This window comes from Callospermophilus lateralis, chromosome 15, assembly GCF_048772815.1.
Source record: "Callospermophilus lateralis isolate mCalLat2 chromosome 15, mCalLat2.hap1, whole genome shotgun sequence".
Classification (NCBI taxonomy): domain Eukaryota; kingdom Metazoa; phylum Chordata; class Mammalia; order Rodentia; family Sciuridae; genus Callospermophilus; species Callospermophilus lateralis.
The window spans coordinates 20,211,407-20,235,960 of record NC_135319.1 but is presented as its reverse complement, the minus strand read 5'-3'; the positions used below and the strand labels follow the sequence as shown (position 1 = coordinate 20,235,960).

Sequence of the window (24,554 nt, the reverse complement as noted above, 5' to 3'; positions counted from 1 at the left end):
TAGCAGATGTGCACACAGTGCTGCTGCCAATAGCCTGTGACCATGGAGCCTCCTCTAGAAGGGCAGAGAAGCCAGGCCCCAGCTGCCAGGCTGAGGCCACTGTAGCAGCTGAGCTGTCACCAGAGGGAGGAGGCTGAAGGCTCTGTCTATCAACCACAGTGTGAGGACGCCAACCATGTGGGGCCAGGGCTGCACACAGTGCTTGTGACAGAGAGGTGGCCATCCCCCAGGACCACAGAATTATGTCCTTAGCACCCTGAGGCAGGGATTCTGGATAGACAGAGCCATGCTGGTCAGGTCCATCCCTCGGGGACAGATAACAGATGTGGCCCTTAAACCACTGGGTGACATGAGCCCTGGTTGAATTGGTGGAGGTGTTTGCCAAGCTTCCTTTGTTACCATTAGGAATTCAAGTAGAAGTTGAGTTGTGCCTAGTTCTTTATTTATATCCATTGACATAATCGCCTTGTTTCCCCGTTTTTGTGGATGTACAAACTACTGATTTTTCAAATCCCACTTCTAACTGGGCTTTCTGGGATGAGTCTTACATTTCTTTTGACATACTGGTTGAGCACTCCTTATCTAAACAGGTAAAAACTGAAATGCTTCAAAATCCAGAATACTTTCAGTACTACATCACTCAAGTAGAAAATTCTACACGTAACCTTAGGTGACAAGTCACAATTAAAATGTAGATGCCAATACCATGTCATTTTGTTGCTATAGCTTTGTAGTATAGTTTAAGGTCTGGTATTGTGATGCCTCCTGCTTCATTCTTCTTGCTAAGAATTGCTTTGGCTATTCTGGGTCTCTTATTTTTCCAAATGAATTTCACAATTGCTTTTATCCCACTCTTCGGTCTACACTGAAAGGACTTAAAATCAGTGTACTATAGTAATACTGCCACATCAATGTTAGCAGCACAATTCACAATAGCTAATCTGTGAACCAACCTGGATATCCTTCAATAGATGAATGGGTAAAGAAACTGGGGTATATATACACAATGGAATATTACTCAGCATTAAAAGAGAATAAAATCATGGCATTTGCAGGTAAATGGATGGAGTTGGAGAATATCATGCTAAGTGAAGTAAGCTAATCCCCCAAAACCAAAGGCTGAATGTTCTCTATGATAAGTGGATACTCAACCGTAACAGGGAGGCAGGAGGCATAGGAGGAACTTTGGGCAAAAGGCAGGGAAAGTGGGGAGGGTGCATGGGGGCAGGAAAGATGGACATCATTACCCTAGGTACATGATGACTGCACATATGGTGTAATGCTACATTGTGTACAACCAGAGAAATGAAAAGTTGTGCTGCCAAAAAAAAAAAAAAATGCAGACGCACTAAACATATAATAAAAAGTCATCTTCAGAACATGTGTATGTAGTATGTAAATAAAGGTCTTGTTAACTCAAGTCTCATCCCCCAAGAAGCCTATTATGTCCACCCAAATATTCTAAAATTAAAAAAAATCTCAACCAAATCATTTCCAGTACCAAGCCTTATGAGTAGAGGATACTCAGCTTCTGTTGACCTTTTCATATGTCATGGCATTCCATTTGCCAGTTCCTTTGAGGATTTTTAAAATACTCCATATTTTTTTTCTAAAGTTACAATTAAATTTTTGTTATAAGATAAAAAAAATGGTGCTTTCACACATAGCCACAGCTTCATTCCTGACATTTCACATTCATGACAAGGCATATCATACATATACCTATGCATAGTCCCATAGATACTCACCCACATCCACCCTCCCCACTATACTCAAACACACACACTGAGTGCACACACAGCACAATTCACACTGCACACCCCACGTGCACTTGCTCCAGCACCGAACATAAACACATCACACACACTTCCCAAGGCACACACACCACAATACAACACACAACACATATCATACACATACCACATCATAACACCCACATACCACATACCACAAACACACATCACTCATCAGACCACACATACCACATATAATACACAGGCACCACATATGGCTCATATACTAGGAATAACACACATTCCACATGCCATAAACACCCCATAAAACACAAACCGACCACCTCATACACATATTTATGTGCGCATGCCACATGTTCACACATATCTCACAGAAACTTCAAACACAACACAAGATGTACACCTATACCACACACAAAACCACTTATCAGACATACCACAAACATAGCACTGTGTACACACAGCACAAGCAAAGTCACTCTGAAAACACATACACAAATCACAATCATACCCCACCGCTCACACAGCATACATCATACACACCTCACATATCACAAGTGATGCAAAATGTACAATCTTATCAATGCATAAAATATCACACACACACATGAACACACACACACTGCATACACATCTTACAGTACTTGCATATGCAGTGCAACTCACACACATACAACATAGCTTCTGCACGCATGCAGGCATACAACCCTCTGTCTACAGTAGACTCCTCAGTTCTCACCTTCTACACACAGAGGGGAAGGTTCCACAGACCTGAGTTCCAGGCAGGCCTTAGTTCCAAACTGAGAAAGAAAGGGGCGTATGAGCCACAGGGGCACCTGTGAGATGCCACTGCCAACCTTTGCTCACATCCAGGCTTACTCACCAGGTCAACTAAGTCATGCAGTTGCTCGGGTGATTTTTTTACTTCAAGGATGTGGTCTGGACTGTCTGCTATTTCTTGCATCTATAATAGAGAGAGATAGGAACATGAGCATGCAGGAGGTGCCCAGATTCAGGACACAGTGTCTTGCTCTCATGCTGCTGGGAAAATAGAGTGTCAGATGCTCACTGACAAGAGGCCGGCTTCTGCCTGTAGTCCAGACTCAGGGAGTAGGAAGCTCAAATACCTGCCCCTGCATGGGACCAGTTTACTCAAACATGTTGGTCATCTTTCTGCATCTGCTACTGACCCCTAGGGCAGATGAGAAAACCCGTCGGACAGACTCTAGGAGGCTGCCTTAGGGAACTTCCCTGACGAGGCTGCAAAGGGGAACCTGAGCACTTGCTCTGAAGTACCTGATTTAGCTTATAACTGTCCATCCCAATGCAGTAAATGTATGCTCCCATGCCCCGAGCTTTGTCAGCCTAAGAGAAAAAAAAGTGATGAGTCTACATCATCAAAATACATAAAATGGAGCAAAATACTGGTGAGACTTGGATGGACTCACCTCCTCCTTAGATTCCTGTAAAGCTTGTGGCTTTATTTCTCCAGTAAGTAGAACAATGATTATACTAGATAACTTGGTGTCTGTCAAAGGAGAATGGGGTGATATGGTTCCACTGCAGATGTCCAAGCTCCCCATGCCTCAGTGTCCAGAGACAGGTGGCCAGACACAGCACCCACTCTCCTGAGGCCCCAAAATGAGAAGAGGATTTGGCTTATGACTTATTTTACATATGAAGAGACTGGGGATTCAGAACCATTCTTTCCAGGAGGTCTGAACTCTAGCTAACCTCAAACTGCGTGCTCTTTGCCCTGAGGAAGACCAGCCATTTATCTATAAACCCTAGCCTGGCAACTGGGTAAGGGGAGGTACAGCTGGATCCTCTTGCTGAGGAGACCCAGTGAGGCCAGAAGAGGCCTATAATCTGATTCATGCATTCTGTGGGCCCAGTGGTTCAGGACTTTTGGACTCAGGAACTTGGGGAGGGGACCCTTTGTGCCGTTCCCTACCAGAACCCATCTATTCCTGACAGGAGCTGCAAGCTTCTAGTCCAGAGGGACATTCATTCTTGGTGGGCCAAACTGTGCATTTTCCAAGACATGGGTCCAAGAGGCAAGTCAAGATGGATGGGAGAAGGAAGTGGAAGGCTGGCCAGGCAGGGGAAACTGAGCAGTGTATTCCATACACTGAGGCCTCAGTCTGCTCAAGACTGCTGCAATTTTTCTCCCTTTTGCTCCCTGGGACCAAGAATGGGTCAAGGATCTTATGAAAGAGCCATGCATGAACACAAAGGGCCTGGTGCCCTTCTTAGAACCATCCAGGAACACCCTGGAACCTGCCTTGTGGCCCTGCCTCTTTGACACTTGGGCAACTGACTACAAGAGTTAGGAGGATGTCCACAGGAATCCGTACACAGAACTCTTCCAGGGGCACCATCGCTGTGCCTGCACCCACCATGATGAAGGCAGCAGGCAGCTTACCTCCAGAGTTGGCATTTTGAATCTGCTCATTCGCCTAAACAGAAATGAAGAATTATTAGGGAGAACTATGAGATGAGCCCAGTGATAATGTAAGAATTGTGAGCCAGCATTGATTTGTGGCATTAGTGGTCCAAACCTTTTTAAGTCCTTCCTGCAAGTTCGTTTCTCCTTCAGGTGCGAGATATGAATGTAAGTCCAGATTATGACGCATTGTTTTCCTGAAAAAGAAAAAAAGATGAAAAAACACATACATATAGAACGGTGGACAGGTAGAAATCAGCTCTAAAGCTATCCTACAGATTTATCCACTGTGTAGACCACCCGGATCTGGAACAAAACCAGGCAAGTAGCCTAGTTGCCCCATTCTGTCTTGGGTCTTTGACAAATTTTGTGCCCTTCTCTGTCCCAGATCCCAGCAGCACTATGCCAGAACAGGTGAGTCAGGGGGCTGGTGAGCAGATTCTATGGTAGTATCTGGCTCTCCTGAGATCCTCCTTCCCTCATGGCACCCAGGCCTTGGGGACCTCAGCATAGACAATGACTAGTGTGTCCCTGGTGACAGTGGGAAGTTCCAGGGATGTGCATGTTTGAGTCAGGAATTTCTTAGTATTAATAACTCCAGTATTTCTAATTCTAACCTTAACACTGAGAACACCTTCCTACTAAGCACTCTGTCCTTCCATACAAAAAGCTGAGTTTGGAAAAGGTCATGCTGCTAAGTCCTGTCAGTTCCCATCCCTCGTTGCCACAGATTCTGGCCTGACCCACCTCCTCCCTTTCCCCTGCCAAAGGTAGTAGCCAGTCTGCTTATGAGACAGCTGGGGTTCCAGGACCTCATGTGTTCCTGAAACAAAAGACTCCCAGTTGGGTAGTGGCCCTGAAGGCTGTCCGTGAGGGTGACCAACTCATGAGGGTGCCTGGGTGATGTGGTCTGTCAGGGGCTGTTAAAGCAGTCAGCATGGATTGGTGCAGGCAGCTGGCTCTGGTGGCAATAATGGTATAAGTAGGGACCCTAGATCCGCCTAATCCAAAGTGACAGGGCTGAAGCAGCACAACAAAGCAACCGAGAGAATGGACCTTGAGGGTGGCTTTCCACTGCAGGCAGAGAGAAGGTCCCACAGGATGAGATCTGAGGGTCCTAGTCCTGGCCCTGCCTGGCCTTGCCCAGGAGGTTAGGAGGTCACACCCAGCCATATTCAGGGAAGACCAAACCAGGGGCTGCCCAGCCCAGCACCTCCTGCTGCCAGCCCAGCAACACTGCCCCTCAGGGACCCCTGCCAGCATCCTTCCTACATCCTTCCTCTCTACCACCTCACACCCACTCAGGTCTCTCTCAAACCACCCACCCAGGCCTTCTGTGCCCACAGAGTCAGCTGCTCCCTGTTCTCCCAGCTAGAACTGTTGGAAACCCTTTCTACACATTTTGCGGCCTCCCCACCTAACCTGGAGCTGGCTTATCTTAGTTTGCTTATGCTGGGGCTATCTCCAGGGCACTGGAAAGTGACTACTCCAAAACTGCAGATACTCAGCCTATCCTCAGTGTCCCCATCTCTCTTCTATACCAGTATAACTCTGCCTGCAGCCCCAGAAATTGCATCCAAATCTCCCCCTCACCTCCCAGCCAATCAGAAGTTGCCCAACTTCCCACCTCTGGGTACCCGTGTTCCACAAAGCCCCAAGCTCTCCCCTCAGGGTCCCAGCCTGTCAACTTGTCCCACTGAGGCAGGACAGAGATTGGCCTGCTCATGGCAAGCCATACACAGGCCATAGTTCTCGAAAGGTCTCCTTATCTACTCCACCAGCCCACTGAATCCTGGATATCCTCACGGGGTAGTGCCACAGGTAACAGAGGATGGAGAGTTTCAGAAAGTACAGGATCTTCTGGATCTAGCACAGCAGGGGTCAGAAGGGACTGGGGGGCCAGAATGGTGAAATCAATATGGGTGCTTAGGTGTGTCAGGACCTGCCTATCATGTACACTGACAGGAGCACCACACAGGTCTCAGTGAACCCTTCAGATCCTTGGAGCTCCCTGTGACCTGGCTCAGTCAGGCCTGCCTCACCCTTCAAAGTAGCACCTACCTATCTGAAGTGAGCGACATCTTTGTTGTGGCTTCTGTGCCAAAGAGTATGTAGGAAATCCGTACTTTCGCGCTGAAGAGGAAGCACAGTTCATGAAGGGGCAATGCACTGGTTCTACTGGATGTCAGCGAGCAGCCAGGCAGGAGGTGCATATTTCCCTGATCTGAGCACCCTCACCCCATCTCTTCTGCACTAGGGCCATTTCAGATAAGGGGAGTTCGGAGGAACTTAGAGAAGGATTCTGAAGTGCATGGAGATGAAGGGCCCAGGAGAAGAGAGTGTCAGGATGGCCTACTGTCTCCTCATAATTCCCTCCTTCCTCCTACATAAGAAATCGTTCCCATTCTTGGAAACCATTCACATACATGCCTTTCTTCCTTCTCCCTCTTCAGTGTCCTCTGGCCCAGGACCCTGTCACCCCTTAACAAGATATCAGCACTTCTCCCAGATTGAACTCCTCCCTACTCCTGCCTTTGTTCCTGACTCAGTTCAAACACAGTTATCAGAGTTTTCTCCCTGAAGCACAATCTGGACAATGTTACTCTCCAGAGAAACTTCTGTGGTTCTCTATGTCTCATATTAGGAAATCCAAGCCCCTTGGCCTGGCATGGTGAGCCTCTGTGGCCTTGTCACCAAGCTGCCCTGCCTTATCTACCAGGCCTCCCCTGAGTGACCTTCAGTTCCAAGCCTAATCAGTATTCTGCTCAGTAGAGGTCACCTTGATGGTTGCTGTGATCCTGTTTTTTTTTTTTTTTATATTCATCCTTTGAGATAAAGTTCACATTTCTGCATCATCTGGGATAATACACTTTACGTTTTCTGCAGGTATTCCTGCTTCTTTTTTTTTTCCTTTCTGGCTATTTTGTTTGGCCCTGAGCACCCTGTAGCCAGCCACCAATTACTGAGTTACTGGTCTTTCTCTTTTGACTTCCTTCCTGGCCTGTGAGATCCTGGAGGGATGATTGTATCTGCACTGGGCCCTGCCTCTTATGCAGAAGCCAGACAGTGCCTAGCTGGGACCAGCATGCTCTCTCTTCTTTCCTGACAAGCACACCACCCTGAGCTCTGTGCTCCCTACCAGAGGGACTCCTGTGCCCAATAAACTAATGGCCATGCCCTTTGCCTGCCATTGGAATGCTCCCTGGAGTACAGGGGAGCCTACAGCATGAAGAAGTCATACTTTAGGTACTTCTCTACCATATCTTCCCAAGCTGCATGCACGGCACCCCAGTTTGTCATTGTTTTTGCTCTGAAAAGAAGAGAGACAGGAGACAAGTGAATGAGGTGCATTTATGGAGAGGGCGTTCACAGTGTCTGCCTTCCCCATGTCCAGCAGCCTCCTTAACAAACTTCTACCACCCCAGCACCATGGACCACAGTGGATCAATCTGGGAGATGACTTTCATCAGAGCAGAGCTACTTGCCCCATCTGCCTGTACTGGAAGGTCTCCAAGAATGAGGGACTTTTTCTGCCTGACCAGTGCGTTTGTTTACACTAAGTATGGTCTTCAGAGTTTCAAAATTGAGAAGGATGTGTCTTTTTGGAAAAACCTCTGAGTGTTAATGATATGTGGCTTCCTCTGCCCCCCACTTGCCCTATGTTAAACCATTTCCTGTTTTCTCTGTGGTTGGATGGGGAAGGATGTTTGACACTACTGCCATCAGAAGCCCCCTGAGAACCATAATTCAGGTCTAGAGGATCAACCACATTTTGGTCTCTAATTCCTCTGTTGGACTTTTTAATTTTGGCAGGGGTGCACCCGGGATTGAAGTCAGGGGCACTTGATCACTGAGCCACATCCCCAGCCCTATTTTGTATTTTATTTAGAGACAAGTCTCACTAAGTTGCTGACAACCCCTCAGTCATGTGACCCAAGGGATGGAGGTTCCTGGTGGCCAAGTGGAGCCAGGGCAAGAAGGGGAACTCACATGTCAAAGACATAGTAGAGATCAAAGATGCCGTCACAGTACTGCAGGATTTCCTCTTCAGTTATTTTGATACCCATCCTCCCTTCATAGCTTCTTCCTGAAATGGGGTAGTAGGGATTATGGTTTACCCATTCAGGGTCAGTATCTGGAGAGTGCTGGGCTCTAAAAACAGGCAGATGTAGGAGCAGCAACAACAGAAAGAGTGAAGAATTCAGCACCCAGGGACAGCTCTCCCTCATTTCCTTGGTAGTCCCGTGATCCTGAGCACACTTGGGGCCCTGAGCCAGGGTCCAGGTAGACTGAGCACTGTCCACTCTGGCCTTCTTCTCTGCTGCCTCTAACTGTGCAAAAGAACCACGCCCCTCCCGTTTTATCACTAATGTGCACGTCTGTCCTGCCACCAGATACTCAACAGCCCTTCCCCCACCCTGGGGGAGAATTCCCTGCTGTTATGACAGGAAGGTTGACATGGTGACTTTGTGACCTTCAGCTCTGCCCAATGCCCTTGCTTGTTAGTGCCATGTCATGGGATCTTTTGAGAGGTATATGATGAGGCATTCTTGTCCCTCATCTTAGCCCCTTACATTGGGTCCCTAAGGGGCCACCTGAAGAACTTAGGCATTTTATTAACCAGAGAGAGTATCTAAGGTGGCTGAGATCAGGACACCACTGTGAGTGAGGAGTCAGGGACTAGAGGCTAATGGGTTGGAAATGCAGGGGCCATTTGTGTGAACTCTGAAGACAGCCAGGGAATGGCAGGATATAGAAGGATGTGAACACTGTGTGCTGTTGCCCAAGATCTTGGACAGTATGAGGACAGCCCCATTATCCACTGCTGAGTAACAAGCACCCAAACATGGTGACTTAAAAAAGGAATCTTCTTCTTGCGCTCACAGGTTCTCTGCATGGGACCAGCAGGGTAGGCCATGTGGAGCTGACTCCCTGAATGGAGCCTCATGGTGTGATTTGAACAGCTGGGTGAGATATGGGTCATCAGGATTGGAGGTATCGGGACCTTTTCCCACTCTCCTGTGGGCTGGGTCACCCTCATGCTGTGCAACTGTGCATGAGTTTTGATATTGCTGCGTTTCCTTGTTGAAAACAGAGAAGGAAAAGAACCATAAGGTCCAGAGGGGGAGGCAGAACAGCTTTCACCAATTCTAATGCAGCACTTATTCAAGGGTTTCCATTCTTTCAACATCTCACCAAAAGAAACAAAGAAAGAAAGAAACAAAAAACCCTACCAATCTAATGTTGTGTATCATTTAATGCTATATACATTAAAAGATCTATTTAGAAAAGAAATTGTAAATACATTTTACTCTTTTGCATGTAAAACAAATATAGATGATTAAGTTGTTTCCAAAATATGTTCCCACCACATTTCCCAGCGCATTTCGGGCACTCTCCCTGTGTCACTGCTCAAATTACCTTCTGCTTGCTGACCCTCATATCTTGCTTCCTTCTTCCCCACAGGGACGGCCAAAGCACAATCCCTGCACGATCAAGAATAGCTGACTGCCTCAGCGTGGCCTTGGGGAAGCTGGACTGTGCCTTATGCACCAGCTGCTGTCGCTGAAGGGGAGAGAAAATGGGGTTTGGTCCTGGTGAGGTGGCCTGGGTTCCATTCTCAGCCCTACCTGCTGGTCTGGAAATGAACATCGTACTTCATCACAACAGTGGGGCAACACTCAGAAGCTTTGGAGGCAATTGCTGGTCTCCAAGCCCTTTTTCGCCTGCATGTGGGGCAACCCCCAAACATCATGTGCTGCAGAGAAGCAAAGGTGTTTTTTGTCTGATATCCTGGTCTGGAGTGGGATCCTACTTTGGCTGAGATGTCAAAGTCTACCATAGTTGACAAGAACTGGGCTTCCTGGAATATGCCCTTTCTACCATTCTAGGATTTGTTCCTTTCATTTTACACCTTCTCCAGGACACTGAAGGATGGGGGAACCTGAGCCCCAGCTCTCTAGATCCTTAGCAAAGTCAGCTTCATAGGGAGCCATCTATGAAAAGAAATCATCATGTCCAGCTGAGGAACTTCTAAGATTTCCTGGACGTGTCTTGGCCATTTGATCTTTGGCCCATCCAAGGGAGGTGGTTGTTCCTCAAGGAAAACTGATGACAGGAGGTATAGACATTGTGGGAGCTGACAGCCTCCTTGGGCTAGTCTTTCCAGAGGGTTGCCATGACACTAAAGGGTCTTCTTAGCTAGCTGCCACCCTTTTACAAAGTCTTTGGTGGTCTCCCCCAGGTCTGGGATGGACAAAAATTCTGAGTACAGGTGGGGAATGAGAAATAGTATTAATTGAGCACCTGCTATGAATCAAGTGATAGGACTAGGACACACACACACACACACACACACACACACACACACACTCACTCACACACACACAGCCCTCTAAGTAGCTTCCATGGCTCATCTGCTGGGTGAGGAGGGGAAAGGATGGCTATACTATACAGAAGCGTCAGGGCTAGATTTCTTGGCTCCTACTTTGGGTCCTGGCTCCTACTTTGATCCCTGGTACCCTTTGGTCTCTTGCACTCACAGCTTCCTACACTGGGGCACAGGGCCATGTTCCTGCACCAGGCAACCCCAAGCAGCCCCAGACTGCACAATTGACCTACCCTTGCCTCAGATGTTACTGCTCATAAACTTTCAGGGGCATCACTCTAACTTTGTGGGACCCCAGCAACTCACTGTATCTCCTTATTGGATGGAGGGCCCATCAGGGTCTGGCAGTTTAACCTCAGTAAATGTGGTCAATGTCTGTGTCTTTCTGACCTCCTTGGGCAGGGACCCAATTTCTCTGTGCCTACACACCCCCAGGAATACAGGGGACACACCTGCCCTCAAACTGTCAGGATGCAGGCTGACCTGCACTGCATTCCTCAGTGGTGGCACCCCTTCACCTTCCTACAATACTGCAGAAGGGCTCCTCTTCTCCACAGTCTCTTCTGCAGCTTTTAGCCAACCCATCCTCTCCGCGGAGAGCACTGGTTTTCATACTTCTGCCACATGTCCCCATCTAGAATGTATACACTCCATTGTCCCTGAATAATGCCTGAAGTTCTTCTGTGATGTTTTGCTTTCCTTTGAAATGCTGCAGGCTCCCAGGAATATTCCCTGCTCCAGGCTGACGGTCCCCAGCCTCTGGGCCTCCTCCATCTGTGGGCCTCCACACTCATTTCCTGATGGCAGGTTCTCATATTTCCCTGACCTGGGCACTTTATGTAAGATGCCTGCCTCATGTGGCTGCACCAAATCCCTTCCCCCTTTAACTTTACCACCACCCATGGGTGGGAGATTCTGCCCTGGAGGAAATGGGCTCAGATTTTGCAGACACTCACTTAGAAGAGGTCAATTTTGGGTCTTCCAACTCATGCCTGCCAGGCTCCCCAGCCCATGCTATTGCATTTTATTCTTTTTTTTTTATTTGACAGTTGTTTTTATAGTGGCTTAATATACATCCTATTAAACTGGCCATTTCAAATATTTTGAGTGTTTACATACTGAAATTAAGCGCATTCCTAGTGACATGCAACATCAACACTACACAGCTCCGTATCTTTTACATCATCACACACTGAAACTCTGTACTTTTCAAACAAAACTCCCCAACCTCCTTTCTTCAACCCCTGCTGACCTCTACACTATTTTCAATGTTCATGAATTGGTATCTTGCAGTCAAACAGGCAAATATAATCATATATCCCTTTTATGGCTGAAGAATATTCCACTTCTTGTATGTATCAAGTTTGTTTGTTCATTCATGTGATGATGAAGACATGGGTTGTGTCTAATATTTGGCCGTTGTGAATTGTGTTGCTATGAAGACAGATATATAAACTAATAGTGACATCAAAAAAATAAATACATAAATTATGTATACCATCCTGATTCATTTTGGGAAAATTATATGATTCTAGAAATTTGTTGATGCCTTCAGTATTTTCTATTTTATTGGAGTACAAGTTTTCAAAATAATTTCTAATTATCTTCTGTATTTCTGTAGTGTCTGTCATGATGTTTTTCATCACGTATGTTAGTGATTTTTTTTCTTCATTAGCATGGCTAAGTGTCTGTCAATTTTATCTATTTTTTCAAAGAACCAACTTTTTGTTCCATCAACTTTTTTTCAATAGTTTTTTTTTTTTTTGTTTCAATCCCATTAGTTTCAGCTCTGATTTTAATTATTTCCTGTCTTCTACTGCTTTTGGTGTTGATTTGTTCTTCTTTTTCTAGACTTTGAGATGTCATATTAAGTCATTTATTTTTTGACTTTTTCTTCTTTAAGGAATAAACTCCATGCAATGAACTTTCCTCTTAGAACTGCTTTCAGAGTATCCCAGAGATTTTGATATGTTGTATTTGTGTTCTCATTCACCTCTAAAATTTTTCAAATCTCCTCTTTGATGTCGTCTGTAACTCATTGTTCATTCAATAGCATATTATTAAGTCTCCAGGTGTTGGAGTAGTTTTATTTCTTATTTTATCATTTATTTCTAATTTCATTCCTTTATGATCTGATAGAATGCAGGGTAGTATGTCTGCTTTTTTTATATTTGCTAAGAGTTTCTTTGTGACAAAATACATGGTCTATTTTAGAGAAGGATCCATGTGCTGCTGAGAAGAAAGTGTATTCTCTCATTGAAAGATGAAATACTCTATATATTAGTTAAGTCTAAGTTATTGATTCTATTATTGAGTTATAGTTTCTTTGTTCAGCTTTTGTTTGGAAGATCTATCCAGTGGTGAAAGAGATATGTTAAAGTCCCACAAAATTATTGTGTTATGGTCAATTTGACTCTTGAACTTGAGAAGAGTTTGTTTGAGCATATATATTTATAATTGTTAAGTCTTGTTGGTGTATGATTTCCTTGAGCAGTATGTAGTGTCCTTCTTTATCCTTTTTGATTGACTTTAGCTTGAAGTCTACTTTATTTGGTATGAGGATGGAAACCCCTGCTTGCTTCTGCAGTCCATGTGAGAGGTATGATTTTTCCCAATCCTTCTCCTTCAGTCTGTGGATGTCTTTTTCTATGAGATGAGTCTCTTGGAGGCAGCATATTGCTGGGTCTTTTTTTAATCCAATCTGCTAGTCTATGACTTTTAATTGGTGAGTTTAGGCCATTAACATTCAGGGTTATTATTGAGACATGATTTGTAGTCCCAGTCACTTTTGTTTATTTTTGGTATTTAACGTGATTTGGTTTCTCCTATAAATAGATTTTCCTTCAGTATAATCCCTCCCTCTCCTGATTTTCATCATTGTTTTTTATTTCCTCTTAGTGGAATATTTTGTTGAGGAAGTTCTGTAGTGCGGGCTTTCTAGTCGTAAATTTTTTTAACCTTTGTTTATCATAGAAGGTTTTTATCATCATCAAATCTAAAGCTTAGTTCTGGTGGATATAAGATTCTTGGTTGGCATCCATTTTCTTTCATGTTTTCATAGATGTTGTTCCACTATCTCTTGGCGTTGAGGGTCTGGGTTGAAAAATCTGCTGAGGTATGAATTGGTCTCCCCTTATATGTGTTCTGATTCCTCTCTCTTGAGGCTTTTAAGATTCTATCCTTATTCTGTATGCCAGGCATTTTCATTATAATGTGCCTTGGTGTAGATCTGTTGTAATTTTGTACATTTGGTGTCCTGTAATCCTCTTGTATTTGGTTTTCCAATTCGTTCTTTATGCTTGGGAAATTTTCTGATAGTATCTTATTGAAGAGATTGTGCATTCCTTTGGTTTGAAACTTTGTGTCTTCCTCTATCACAATAACTCCTTCAATTTGGTTTGATGCTGTTTCATCCCACATTTCTTGGATGTTCTGTTCATGGTTTCTAACTTTCTTTACTGTGTGATCAACTTTATTTTCCAGATTGTATACTTTGTCTTAATTATCTGATGTTCTTTCTTTCAAGTAATCTAGTCTGTTGGTTATGCTTTCTATTGAGTTTTTTATTTGGTTTATTATATTCATTTCAAGGATTTTTGACTGTTTTTTTTTCAGAGTCTCTATTTCTCTCTTGAAGTAATCTTTTGCTACCTGTATTTGCTCTCTTATCTCATTGTTGGAGTCATCAATTTTTTGCTTGTACTTGCTCATTTAGGTCATTCTTTAATTCACAGATCATTTTAATTATGAACCTTCTGAACTCCTTCTCTGACATTTCATCAACTTCACTGTCCATGGGTTCTGTTATTATAGTGTCCTGGTTTGTTTGGAGCACTTTCCTCCCTTGTTTTTTATGTTGTCTATGTGTCTTCCTTTCTTGCAGTGTGGATCTGAGATATTACTGTTTCTTCCCTACATTCTTGTAGTACCTATGCAGATTGTCTGTACCTCACCTTGATGTTGGGCTTCCAGAACCTGCTGGTGTCCCTCAAAATATGCTACTGCATCTAAAGTTGGTGGTGGCAATAGCCAAGGTAACTCAAGATAATAGTTGAGGTGCCCTAAGATGGAAGCAATGTTTTACAGAGATGGGGCTGAAATGGTGGGCCTCACACTCTCTTTGGGATGTCTGCTCTGAGATACAGCTTTCTAGGTCCTGTCTACTGTCAAAAAGTTAGGGACTACTGCATGAGGAAGGCTATGGCGATGTCTGTAGTGTCCCAAGATGGAGGTGGGGATGGCAAACTTGGACCTACCCTGGACCTAGGTCCTGCACAAGTCTGTGAGGGCAAATCTGGGCTGGGCCTGGGCTCCTGTGATAGTCCATTGGTCAGAAGGGGCAGTCTTGTGCCGGAGGCTGGGCTCTGGTGGGTGTCTACCTCACTGGTAAAGGATGGAACCAGGCCTACTGTGAACCTGGGTCCCGTGCTGGCTGGCCCTGGGTTCCCACGCCCAAAACCCCTCTTAATCTAAGCTTTTTGATGGTTGGTGGTTGGGCTGGGCTATGGGAGGTGGGAGTGAAAATACATTTCTAATGTTTGGGCAGGGGGAAGGAGGAATGGCCCTCAGCAGGGGATTAGTATCCAGAATATATAAATGGGTAAAAGAACTGAAGAAACACTTCTCAAAGAAATAAAAATGGCCAATATATAATAATAATTATGGAATAATAATAATAATAATAATAAATTGTTCAAAATCTCCAGCAATAAGGAAAATGTGAATCAAAACTACAGAGAGGTTTCACAACTTACTCCAGTCAGAATGACAATAATCAAGAACACAAATTATAGGGGCTGGGAATATAGTTCAGTGTTAGAGTGCTTTTAGAGCATACATGAGGCCCTGGGTTCAATTCCATGCACCACACACATGCATACATAAACACATGAATACAAACAACAACAAATGTTGGTGAGGATGAGAGGAAAAGGAAATGCCCATACATTGTTGGAAGGCAAATTAGTCAAAACATTCTGGAAAACAATATAGACACTCCTCAAAAGAATAGGAATGGAACCACTATATGACTCAGCCATCCTACTCTTCAGTATATCTCTAAAAGATCCAACATCAATATACTAGAGGGATGCAGCTGTATCAATGTTTATAGCAGCACAATTCACAATAGCCAAGTTATGTAACTGGCACTGGTGCCTGTTAATACCTGAAAAGATAAAGCAAATGTAGTATATGTAAACAATGGAGTTTTTCTGTAATAAAGAATGAAATTATAGCATTTGATGGTAAATGGATAGAAATGGAAAACATGATGCTAAGTGACGTGAGTCAGACCCAGAAATTAAGGCTGGCAGTATATGGAAGCTAGACCAAAATAACGAGAGAGAGAGAGAGAGAGAGAGAGAGAGAGAGAGAGAGAGAGAGAAATTGGCAGGGGAATCCCATGAATATAGAAGAGATCAGTGGAATAGAAGAAGGGGATTGAGGGGGAAGGAGATGGATGGAAACAGGGAGGATCCATAAAATGAATCTGAACAAATGATACCACAATGAATGTCATCTTCATATCTATAACATGCTAAATTAAAAAAAACCTACAAATAAATAGAAGAAAGATCAGTAGAGAAAAGGAAACGGGAGGGAGGAGGGGAGGGAAAAGAGAAGAACTGGGGACTGAACTGAACAAATTATATTCCATGCATGTATAATTATGTCAAAATGAACTCCAATATTAAGTATATCTCTACTGAAGGGATAAAAAAGGAATGAGCAGGGGTGAGGTGAAGAGACATTTTACAGAGGGCTAGGTCTCCAAGAAGGAACAAGAAGTTCTCCACAAGGAAAATTAGCTCAGTGGGCAACATCTAGAAACCTGGACACTTGATACTCAACAATTAAACATGAGGAATTTAAGTACAGGACACCTCACGGGGAGGCACTAACAGAACAGCTTAAGGAAAAGTAGGCTCAGACTGATTTTAGTTCACCATGGCTGAGCTCATGGGCCTCTTAGGACCTTATTGAACTAATCCAGGTGAGAGGAATGGGTTACAACATGGGCTGGAGAAAGTTCAAACTAGAAATGATGATTGCTCATTGGAATAGGATAGGGAGGGGAACAGAAGCCAAAGAAGGGGACTCAGACACAAATCTGACAGTGACTGTGCTAAGAGATATTTTCATCAAATTTCTCCTAACAACAAGCCCCACAGTGGATTTAAGTATTAATTCCATTTTATAAATGAATATTTGAGGTTTCAGTGAGATGGCTTCAATTCCCAGTTTGTCAGAACTCCCTACATTTGCTCTCAGAGTGAGGAGACCTGACTCCAAATCCCAAGACACTTCTAACAAGGAGGGTACTCAGGGTCTATCCCCTTCCTCTTGATCCTCAGCTTTTTCACTGGGCCAAGGAGAACACAGAACTGCTGTAGATGGAGAGGCCAAAAAGAGGTCATGGACCATGAAATTCTTCACTAGCAGCATAGGGTTACACATAGCTGAGATATTAGTGTCCCAAGGTAACTCATGTGGAACAGTCATGAGGGTCAGGAAGTGAGGCCCATCACCAAGCTATTAAGGAGGGTCAATCTCAATCTGCAGAAGATCAGAGAAGCTAGCCATTTTATGGCAGAAGTAAAATCCTACCCAGCCTCTTCCCCAGTGACTGTGGAGTGCATCCTGGCCCAGGAGCCTCACAGATTGTGTTTCTATCCCTGAACACTAGAGAGTGGTGAAGGGTGGCTCCCTGTTTCTCATCCTTGGCTCTGCTTTCTTGGGGAGCTTCAGGGGCTTTAGAAGACCTGGGTGCAGTCTCTGGTGCCACTAGAGGGTGCTGTTTCCTTCCCCAGCTGAGACAGAGGGTCTAGCAGGCAGTGTGAGGATGGGAGTTTCCTCTGGAATGTCTGCTATGTGCAGTGCTCACCCCTCTCAGGGATGGATGTATGATCCTGGAGAAGTAGCTTCTACTTTGGGCTCAAATGCCATCTATGATGACAGGAAAAATCACTCCACTTCTTTGAGATCATTTTCTCGTTTGTAAAATGGGATGATCACACCTACCTGGATGAACAAGAACAGAAGGTTCTTCTTGGTGCTAGAGCCCTTTGCTGATTTCTCCAACTTCTCAGCTCCTCAGCTGTTCTCTGACCCCAGGAACCTTAGGCAGTTATTCTCAGAAGTGTCCATGTGGCAGCCTGCCTACAGGAGCTCACCAACCAAGCCTCAGAGGCCACAGGCAGCCCAGCCCACAGGAGGAGGTGACAGTGTCAGTTACTGCACAGAGGACAGGAATCCATGGGGCTCCCTCTTGGAGTCCAGTGGTTTCTGGACGGGATATATTCTCCGTTTATACTTGTGGAAGTCACAGTTACAATCAAGCCCTGTTAAATGTAAAGCGCTCTACCTTTGTGTGGACCTGGGCTGAGCTCCTGGGACAGAGGCAGGAGCAGTGCCACCATCACAGCTCCAGGGGGTTATTTCCATAGGCAGCCACAGAAGGTTCTATGGGGGAACTGTGGTCCAGGATTTAGAAGATGCCCTGGAAGCAGGTCTTACCCTCCCATGTTCCTCAGAAGGAAATGGTGTAGAGTCAAAACAGGAGCAGGTTTTGTAAGGGATACTGTTCTATTTCATTTGAGTTTTGTTATCACCTGGTTCCAAAGGAGAAAGGAGGCATTCCCATTTAATCCTCACTGCCACAACCTTGGAGGCCTTTCCAGGACCTCATTCCAAATGAATTTAACATTATTTTTTTTATTTCTGTGAAGAATGTCATTGGTATTTTGATGGGGATTGCCATGAATCTGTATATTGCTATTGGTAGTGAAGACAGAGTTAGGTAAGCAGTCAGCTTAGATAGGTAAATCAAGTCAGGTCAGATCAAGGAGGCCAATTTTGAGTGAATCTGGAAAGTTGGAGACTGCCCCCTGAGGGATTGAAATGTTGATCCCTTTGCAGCTCTTTCTTTATCCTTATCAAAAACCTGCCCAGGCTCCCACCAGTTGCTATGGAAACCTGTCCCAGATATTGCCCCTCCCTACAGGGAGCTATTAGGTTGTTAATTAGTGTATCCTGGGCTGCAACCTGCCCTTCCCCCTTCACCCCACCTGTTTCCCACCTTTTAGCCATTCCACTGAGCATTCCTGGGCCTAGGCATAAGCAGGAAGGGAAAGATAAAAGAGGAAGAGGGCAGAGGAACAAAGGAAGCCTAGGACATATAAAAAGGGCAGAACACGTCCCTTCTTGGGATACCAGGATACCAGCTATGGCCCTCTTCTCCCTCTGGGGAGGAGTCTGTTACCCCTTTTTAAACAAACCCTGCTTTATATGCTTGCCTCAGTATACTTCTCTAATGTTCAGACTTCAACATTTGAGGGAGCAGAATTCCTCACTGGTGACCGATGGTACCAGTGTATGACCGTTTTGTCAATGTCCTGTTTTTCAACACTGGACTGATCTTTGTTGGGAAAACATAAGGGCAGCCACACCCCAGAGAAAAACCCCAACATGGCGTCTAATGACCCTCTTTCTCCTCTTTGTTTCTTTCACTGGCACAAAACGTTCCCGCAGGCATCAATGTTCAAACCCTGCCGGTAGGAAGCCTTAGCCCCAATTAGAATTAACTTCTTGGGCTCCGGATCTGACATATGGTAGAGCTTGCCAATAAACGGGCGACCTGTTATCTACCTCAGCCCTGCAACCTCTTCTTAGACCTATATAAACACACAGCCTTCTGTAATAAAGCGGAAAACTCTTTGGTAATCTGTGTCATGTGGTGCGGCGTTTTTCTAGTCTTACAATCTTAGATTGAACAGGTGAATTCGCCAACTTTACATGTGATCAAACATGGTCCGATATGGCAATTTCATCTGGATCAGCTTAAAAAGTCCTTCATTACAGGACTCTGGTGAGAACTAGCGTGCAGTGGGATGGCAAGTGAAAGCTGCTGTCTCCTCGGCCCTTGGTCTCCTGGGAAAGCTTGAGCCCTCCAGGGTGAGGGGAGCCCTCCCCCCTTGTGATCTCTTTTCCAAGATGGAGAATTGGTTTGTGTGGTTGCTGTGCAGCTCCCCCAGGGGGGTGCTGAGGTCTCTTAGGTGGGGTTGGTGGAATGAGTGGGGAAGGGAACTAACATTTGATCAGCACCTATTATGTGCCAGGTTACAAAATGGGGAACTATACTTCTTAGCAAGTGGCTAGTAAAGCTCCTGAACAGGAGCTGGCCCATCCAATTACACCCATTTGCTCAAAGAACCAAGACAAAGCCTTGACCCAAAAGAGTGCCAGGTGTGGGGAGCCCCACGTCCTATATATATGTTTCATCTGTCCCTTCATCCTTGACCTGAGAGGGAGCCAGACCACTGTGCAACATGGGTATTACTCTCCTTGCCTGCTGTCCAGCTGAGGAATCTGAGGCTCAGACAGTTTAAGTGATCCCCACATATGTACCCTCTCATAGACTTGAGCTGGGATTTGAACCCAGGGCAACCATGTACCCTGGTGGCGTGTGGAGGATCACTGGGCAATGCTCTGCTCTTTTCTCACATAGCAGGATGGTATCTATGCAATAGGGGATCTTGTTTTGACTCTAGAGGTGACATGAGAAAGCAGGCACATAGCTCTTCCTTTGTGCAAAGATACCAGCTGCCAGGTGACCCACTCCCTTAATAGTCATATGATCTTACTCTGGCCATTTCTATGATTAGGCGGTTTAGTTTCAAAGCCAAAGCCATGATTGTTCTCACAAGGCTGAGGGTGGGGGTCCCTTCTTCTTCTTTTTTTTTTTTTTTTTTTTTTTTAAGGAGCCTCCCTCATGTATTCCTCTCCTCCCAGCACATTCTATTAAAAGAATTAGCCTTCTTTCTGACCTGGGACTCAAGGATTTTAATTGCTGCTGCCCTTTACCCTGGAGTGTGTTTCTGGACATCTGCAGCCCCTGTGGACACAGGGCTCCTCCAGGCATGAATTTGTGGAGTTGGCTCCAGGATGGCTCCTCCCAGCCCCTACCACTCTGGGGGAAGATGCAAGGGCCAGCAGATAGTTTCACTTTTTTCCTGGCCCCCAGTCATTTGCATCCTGCTTTATTGCTCTCTCTTACCCTCTGCCCTGTCTCCAGAAGCAGCTAAGAGGGCTGATTTGGACCCAGACATCCATGTGAACTGGGGAGTGCTATTGGAATGGGATGTCCTAGCCTACTGATGACCATTGTGAGTTAACTGTCCAATGGATCTCTGAGAAGAGGGCCGAAAGCCAGACTGACTCCCAATGCTGCCTTCTTCAGAGATATTCTTCTCCTGTCTTTCCCTCTCCACCAATCTATTCTGTATATCCAGATGACCTTTCTGGAATGCATATGGTGTTCAGTGGCTTACTTAGCATCGCTTATCTGGTCACCCCTCTAGACTCAACATTTTCCACTTCCTTCCACCCACCCTGGCTGCAGTTATTCAGAACTTGTAGCTGTTCTGCAGGAAGCTTTCGTCTTTCCTGTCTCTGCACCATGTATTCTCTGCACCTTCTTTTTCGTCTATTTGTAAGGGTGATTCCTCTTCAGTCTTGGAGTCCCAGATCAATGTCACTTCTCTCATCTCCATGCTCTCTACCCCTTCTCTCATCTCCCAACTCACAGGCACCCCATTCACACTGATTTGGGCAATAACAGTGTGACATTGAGGTTCATCTTCATTCCTAGTGGTCTGATTTCCTCCTTTGGCATGGCCCTGGCTATATAAGTCATCTTTGCAGCCCTTGTCTCTAAACTAGGGCTTGACACATACCGATTGAGTAGATGAATGAATGAAGCAGTGACTATTTTCTACATCCCTCCCTGACCAGTAACTCCCCTCTGATCATGCTACAGTTGGTAGTTTGAATTTGCTGGTGTTGCCTTTCACTGATGACCGTGCTCTGCTCTGGCTAATGGTCAGCCAGATCCCTGGGGTGTCTCTCCTGTTTACTGCATCTGAAGCCAGTACAACAGTAAAGTTGTGATTTGCTTTTCTACCTCAAATTTTGAACTTTGTGTTTTTGTCCTGACATATTTCATTTTGTCACGTTTAACTCCAAATAGTGCTTTTTGCTAGAAAACCATGGTGCTGGCAAAACTGTCCTGCCTCTTGAAATCCGGAGCCTAAATAACCACATTGTAAGCTGTCAGGCAAATTCCTGATTTGACCTTGTAGGTGGCTCATTTCTAAAAGTCAAACAAGACTCATCTCTTTAAGGCAAATGTACAATGAGTGACACTTATGACAGCTGATAAACTGTTATTAATCTATGTCTAATCTGACCTCACTCTGTAAGAATTGCCTTTAAGTTAGAAGTTGCTCAGGAAGGACACAGTTATGTTAAAAAATAGGTTTTGCTAATATAAAGGAATTATAGAATATCTCAAATAGGATGTTCCTCCACGAATAGTGTTTCTCACAATAGGGCCTGACAATCATCTTCATCAGAATCCCTTAGGCCACTTGTGAAAATATGGATTCTTGGGCCCCATCCCAGACTGACTTAATTTATTCCAGGGAGAGGAGCCCTGAAATCTGAACTTTCAATATGCCCCCAAATAATTCTGATGTTTAACAAAGATTGAGAACTGGGACCTTATGGGACTAATGATAACTAGAGAACCTGTGAAACTGTGTGGTGGGGTATAGTGATGCATGTTGTGATAGGTCAGAGGACTCTTCAATGTCAAAATGTCTCTCATTGGCATTACTTTTTTGAGGCCCTTGAGTCCAAATCCCAACTTAATATTGGCAGTGTTCCCTTGTGCTGAGGAGGCTCCCGGGAGAATGAACAGCCTGTGGCAAGGCATGGAAGTGTGGAACAATCTGGTGCATTTAGGAACTGCAAAGTACATCAGGTGACTTGAGCATACACATGGTGTGGGATCCAGGGAGAGTGATGTCCTTGACCAGATGTTCATGAACAATAATGAGAGCAGATATATACTGGTGTGCTGGCGAGCTAGTATTTGCATACCTGAAAGTCATCACTTTTGACAAGTTGTCACCTGAGAAATATGGCTGGCACCGCAGGTAGGGACTGAGACCAAGAGGGTGCATTTTGTGTTGAGTTCCAAGAAATGCTTCTGTCCTAAAGAGCATGAAGTGAACAGAAACATTTATTGTTGCCTCCAAATGGTAAAATGTGACGTACAGGGTTTTCTGAACAATTCTGCCTCTGAACTCTGCATACAACTCCCCAACTACTTTATCATCAAAACAGATGAATTCTGAGGTAAGAAGGAATATATGGAACAAATTCTGGCATCACACAGACCTCGGTTTGTATCTGGGACCCATTTTTTATTAATTCACGTCTCTGAATCTTAGATTCCTCATCAATGAAATGGGTTGATATATACCTTTCAGAGTAAACCAGCTAACATATACAAAACACCACACATGATCCCCAACATGCAAAAGTGCTTCCTAGAAGGTAATGACTTTTAGATGCCAGTCTCTTCCCTTGAGCCTTAGGTTATAACTCCTATTGTCCCAGTTCCTTGGGTGACAGCTGCTATTGTACGTTTATTGGGATGGAAGCAGCTAGGAACCTTCTCCATGGACCCTGCTTCTCCCTGGATTCCATTCGGGAGGCATGATCCCTGAGTCCCATTTGTCTGTTTGCCTCATAAGCATCACCTTTTTTTAGTTCAAAAGCTCCTGGAATCTTCTCCTGTTCACCCTGAACACCTCTCACTTTCTGGCCTTGTGCTTCCCAGGATCCCCACAGGGTGAAAACAGGAGCAAACCCAATTATGTCCTATATAAATTCTCTGAACACTGCCAAGATTCTGTGAACCCGATGGCTTTCATCAACACTTTCTACCATTGTGGGGGTCCTAGGAAACCTTTGCTTGATAAGGGTGATCATGAAGAAAAGGAGAAGAACAATGTTATCAATCTGCTTATTGTCAATCTGGCTTCCTCATGTGCTTCATCTGCCAGCCACTCACAGGACTACTGATTGGATCTTTGGCAAGGTCCTTCACAGGATGCAAGCCTTTATTCAGTGTGCGTCAGTAACAGTATTCATCCTCTCACTTGTCCTTGTGGCCCTAGAGAAGCATCAGGTCATTATCAACCCAACGGGTTGGAAGCCCACCATCTCCCAGGCCTACATGGGAATTGTGGCCATCTGGCTCATTTCTTGCTTCCTTTCCTAACCCTTTCTGACTAACAGTATCCTGGAGAATGTCTTCCACAACAACCACTCCAAGGCTCTAGATTTTCTGGTGGACAAGGTGGTCTGTACTTTATCTGTACCACCATCACATTAGCTATACCACCTTCTTGCTTCTCTTCCAGTACTGCACCCCTCTAGGCGTTATTCTGATCAGCTGTGTACATAACTACCAGCACCTGTGGAGGCAGGGGTGTGTGTTCTGCAAGGCACCTACAGTTGGCAAGCTGGGCAGATGAGAATGATCAGATGGATGCTCATGGCAATGGTGGCTGCCTTTGCAGTATTCTGGCTGCCCTTGCATGTGTCCAATACCCTGGAGGACTGGCATCATAAAGTCATCCTTGTCTGCCACAACAACCTCATCTTCTTGGCATGCCACATGATTGCCACAGCCTCTACCTGTGTCAACCTGTTAATTTATGTCTTTCTCAATGCCAACATCAAGAAAGAGGTCAAGACCCTGATGCTGACCTTCCAACAGAGTTCCCCCTTGGAGGAGTTGAGCATTTGCCCCTACTCACAGTGCTCTGAATCTTTGAGGCTAAGTGGAAGATCCAACCCAATTTAAACAGGCCCTAGGATTCTCTCTGCTATTTTCCTTGCAAGACCTTTCAATATAGCTAATTGGACATGCTGCAAGCTGGCAATCCCATTGTTTAGTCAGCTTTTTTACTGCTGTGTCTTAAAGACCCAACCTGAACAATTGTAAAGTAGGAAAGGCTTAGTTAGGGGCTCACAGTTTCAGCGTTCTCAATCCATAAACAGCAGGCTCCATTCCTCATGTCTTGAGGTGAGGCAGAAGATCATGGCAGAA

At 45.0% G+C, this 24,554-nt stretch overlaps 1 protein-coding gene and 1 pseudogene across 1 annotated transcript in view; one reads left to right on the top strand and one right to left on the bottom strand.

The window, feature by feature from the left end:
• The window catches only part of Znf488 (zinc finger protein 488), a 41,631-nt gene extending 33,364 nt beyond the window's left edge, over positions 1–8,267 (bottom strand). Inside the window, exons 1-5 of the mRNA XM_076835201.1 lie at positions 8,191–8,267; positions 7,424–7,510; positions 6,327–6,333; positions 6,007–6,066; positions 4,112–4,213 (exon numbers count right to left, since the gene is read on the bottom strand). Coding sequence (XP_076691316.1) covers positions 4,112–4,213; positions 6,007–6,066; positions 6,327–6,333; positions 7,424–7,510; positions 8,191–8,267 — 333 coding nt within the window. The remainder of the gene's footprint in view (positions 1–4,111; positions 4,214–6,006; positions 6,067–6,326; positions 6,334–7,423; positions 7,511–8,190) is intronic.
• Positions 8,268–14,794: 6,527 nt separating this feature from the next.
• LOC143381541 (neuropeptide Y receptor type 4-2-like) lies at positions 14,795–24,308 on the top strand (annotated as a pseudogene).
• The last annotated feature ends 246 nt before the right edge of the window (positions 24,309–24,554 follow it).